Below are 3,801 nucleotides of genomic sequence, written 5' to 3' on the forward strand. Positions count from 1 at the left end.
ACACACACACACACACACACACACACACACACACACACAGCTCCGTGGTTGTGCCTTCAGACCAGGGCAGGCTGGGTAGCAGAGAGAGGAGAAGGGGGAGGAGGGTGGTGGATTCTCTCTCTCTTTCTCTCTCTCAACACTGCTGTGCTGTGGATTATCAGAGAGAGAGAGAATCCACCACCCTCCTCCCCCTTCTCCTCTCTCTGCTACCCAGCCTGCCCTGGTCTGAAGGCACAACCACAGAGCTGTGTGTGTGTGTGTGTGTGTGTGTGTGTGTGTGTGTGTGTGTGTGTGTGTGTGTGTGTGTGTGTGTGTGTGTGTGTGTGTGTGTGTGTGTGTGTGTGTGTGTGTGTGTGTGTGTGTGGGTGGGTGGGTGCACGTGAGAGTATCTGAAGTAGAGGAGCTCAGAGCTAATGGTGGCCTCTCTCACAGTCAGAGATAATGGTGGCCTCTCTCACAGTCAGAGCTAATAGTGGTCTCTCTCACAGTCAGGGATAATAGTGGTCTCTCTTACAGTCAGAGCTAATAGTGGTCTCTCTCACAGTCAGGGATAATAGTGGTCTCTCTCACAGTCAGGGATAATGGTGGCCTCTCTCACAGTCAGGGATAATGGTGGTCTCTCTCACAGTCAGGGCTAATGGTGGCCTCTCTCACAGTCAGGGATAATGGTGGCCTCTCTCACAGTCAGAGCTAATAGTGGTCTCTCTCACAGTCAGGTTTTAATAGTGGTCTCTCTCACAGTCAGGGATAAGGGTGGTCTCTCACAGTCAGGGATAATGGTGGCTCAGCAGTCAAGAGTCAGAGGGTAAGAGCAGCACATCCATAGGGATGACATCTCTCCCTCTCTCTCCCCCCCTCTCTCTCTTTCTCCCTCTCTCTCTCCCCCCTCTCTCTCTCTCCCTTTCTCTCTCTCCCTCTCTCTCTCCCTCTGTCTCTCCCTCTCTCTCCCTCTCTCCTCCTCTCTCTTTCTCTCTCTCTCTCCCTCTCTCTCTCTCTCTCTCCCTCTCTCTCTCTCTCTCTCTCTCTCTCTCTCTCTCTCTCTCTCTCTCTCTCTCTCTTTCCCTCTCTTAATTCCCTCTCTGCCTATCAGTCTCTGCGTTACTTAGACGACTCTCAGAGGACTGTTCTGTTGGCTATGTAAGGGAGAGTGGTCAGGACAGGGGTGTGTGTGTTTGGCTTCTGTTCGGTTGAACAGTTTTTATTTTTCTCTCTAAATGCATGAGTGATTGAACAAATGGATGATTGCAAATAAATGGCAATGCCCTTTTTAAAAAAAAATACAATTGCTTTATACAAGAATTACTACCCTGTGTTTTTTGTGAGAATTTATGGTGTGTATCTGTGACATTTTAAGAGAATTTATGGTGTGTATCTGTGACATTTTTATGAGAATTTATGGTGTGTATCTGTGACATTTTTATGAGAATTTATGGTGTGTATCTGTGACATTTTTATGAGAATTTATGGTATGTATCTGTGACATTTTTATGAGAATTTATGGTGTGTATCTGTGACAGTTGCTGAATAGTCCAGAGCTTTATATGGAGTTTTAGGCTTAATAAATGGCCCTGAGATGATCAGATGGATCTGTGATGCCATAGATATTCAGTCTTCACTTTAACCCAGTTCTGTTCGTTTGTGTTTCAGAGCATGGCTTTGGCCTCACTCCGGTCAATGTCGATGCCCTTCGCCAGTGTCCGTACCATCCCCACCATCACCCTCGTCACCCAAAACACCCCCCGCTGAGACCCAGCCGACCGAGTCAGAGCTAGCATCCACCATGCTGTCAGGAAGCTACAGTCGCTCCACGGCAGCCTCACCCGCCATGCCATCTGCCTCCACCAGGGGGAGAACTACCAGTGTGGACAGTGTGTCCAGTAGGGAGAGCGGTGCCAGTGTGAGCAGCAGTGTGAGCGGCAGTGTGAGCGTGCCCACGGTGTGTGGAGTCCCCAGTGGCACGGTGGTTCTAGAGGCGCAGTATGACTATCAGTACCGTGGGGCAGACGGACGACAGGTCTGCATCCGAGAAGGGGAGCGGTTTATTCTGCTGAGGAAGACTAACACTGACTGGTGGCAGGTAAGGAGGTCTTGACTGTGTGACTCAGTTAGCATAGACTACGGCCCTGGTGTAACCAGTACTATTTGAAACCGTGTGTCCTACGTGGCTCTTAACCAAGAACCCAAAAAACTCCATGTGGTCAGAGGGATATCACATATACCAGTGTTTCCCTAACTTTGCTACGCCCTCACAGTGGGTTGGCAGACTTCTTTTCAATCAGTCCGGCTTTCAACATACTCTTCATCTTTGTAATAGTAGAATGAAAAGGTTGCAGTTTAGTCATTGTGTAGTACATCATCAGTTCCTCTTGTCATGTCAGTCATTGGGTACTGCATCATCAGTTCCTCTTGTCATGCCAGTCATTGGGTACTGCATCATCAGTTCCTCTTGTCATGTCAGTCATTGGGTACTACATCATCAGTTCCTCTTGTCATGTCAGTCATTGGGTAGTACATCATCAGTTCCTCTTGTCATGTCAGTCATTGTGTACTACATCATCAGTTCCTCTTGTCATGTCAGTCATTGTGTAGTACATCATCAGTCCCTCTTGTCATGTCAGTCATTGGGTAGTACATCATCAGTTCCTCTTGTCATGTCAGTCATTGTGTACTTTAGAGAGATATTTATAACTTGTCAGAAATGTCCAGATCAACTAGCCCATATCAGATAAAACATTTTAGCTTGGGATTTTAGGCCATAGATTTTATAGTAATGTTCGTGTCACTCAAATATCATATGAATACACATTAGACACGGCAAAATGTATAGAATTGCAAAAAATAAGCTTTAAACCTGCAAAAGGTTCTTTCCTCCAACAAGAGGGGTGTGAAGTGTGCAGGATGTTCCCTATGCATGTCAGTCACTGTACTGTTACTGTGGGTTAAACCGTTTGTACCGCTCAATGTCATGTATCATTTATTGTTCTATGTATGATTTATTACCAGGTATATATTTCTTATTATTACCAGGTGTTTAATATACAGGTGTATAATTTGTATTATTACCAGGTGTTTAATATACAGGTGTATAATTCTTATTATTACCAGGTGTTTAATATACAGGTGTATAATTCTTATTATTACCAGGTGTATAGTTCTTATTATTACCAGGTGTTTAATATACAGGTGTATAATTCTTATTATTACCAGGTATATTATTGTTATTATTACCAGGTGTATTATTGTTATTATTACCAGGTGTATTATTGTTATTATTACCAGGTATATTATTGTTATTATTACCAGGTGCGGAGGATCGGGGCAGCGAGTAAAGCCAATCCCCTGTATGTCCCAGCTACGTACGTAGTGGAGGTACCCATCACTCCTCTGTCATCAGTACCACAACAACAAAATGCCAACAACATCATGTGTAACCCTGCCAACATCAGACTGCAGATACAGTCATCTCTCTCTCTCTGCTCTAACAGCCAGTACTCAGGTACGTTATCCAATGCGTGTGTGACCCATGATCAATTGATCTCCATGGTCCCTTTTGCTAATAGAAATGACTCACTCTCCTCCTCATCTCTTCCTCCTCTCCAGTGCTCAAAACCTTCTGTCGGTCAATGGAGGACCTCAACTCTCGCAGTGCCTTCAGGGGAGTCAACAGCCACAGCCCTACCCCTAGTCTGGGAGGTGGAGAGGGTCACTTCCCCACCATGCCCCTCCCTGCCCTCCCCTCCTACACTGCTAGCTCCTCCCCAGGACATCTGCTGGTCCCTGGGGGCCCCCAGACCTCCATTT

General features: G+C 46.0%; 1 protein-coding gene across 2 annotated transcripts in view; it reads left to right on the top strand.

The window, feature by feature from the left end:
* The first annotated feature begins 1,647 nt into the window (after window positions 1-1,647).
* Window positions 1,648-3,801, top strand: part of LOC115207335 (rho GTPase-activating protein 15) — a 34,337-nt gene continuing 32,183 nt past the window's right edge. For both annotated transcript variants that reach the window (XM_029774342.1, XM_029774344.1), the window contains exons 1-3: window positions 1,648-2,077; window positions 3,304-3,496; window positions 3,601-3,801. The exon at window positions 3,601-3,801 is cut by the window's right edge and continues 24 nt beyond it. In XM_029774342.1, the coding sequence (XP_029630202.1) occupies window positions 1,781-2,077; window positions 3,304-3,496; window positions 3,601-3,801 (691 nt within the window). In that variant the 5' untranslated portion in view covers window positions 1,648-1,780. The remainder of the gene's footprint in view (window positions 2,078-3,303; window positions 3,497-3,600) is intronic.

Source organism: Salmo trutta, chromosome 14 (genome assembly GCF_901001165.1).
Source record: "Salmo trutta chromosome 14, fSalTru1.1, whole genome shotgun sequence".
Lineage (NCBI taxonomy): Eukaryota > Metazoa > Chordata > Actinopteri > Salmoniformes > Salmonidae > Salmo > Salmo trutta.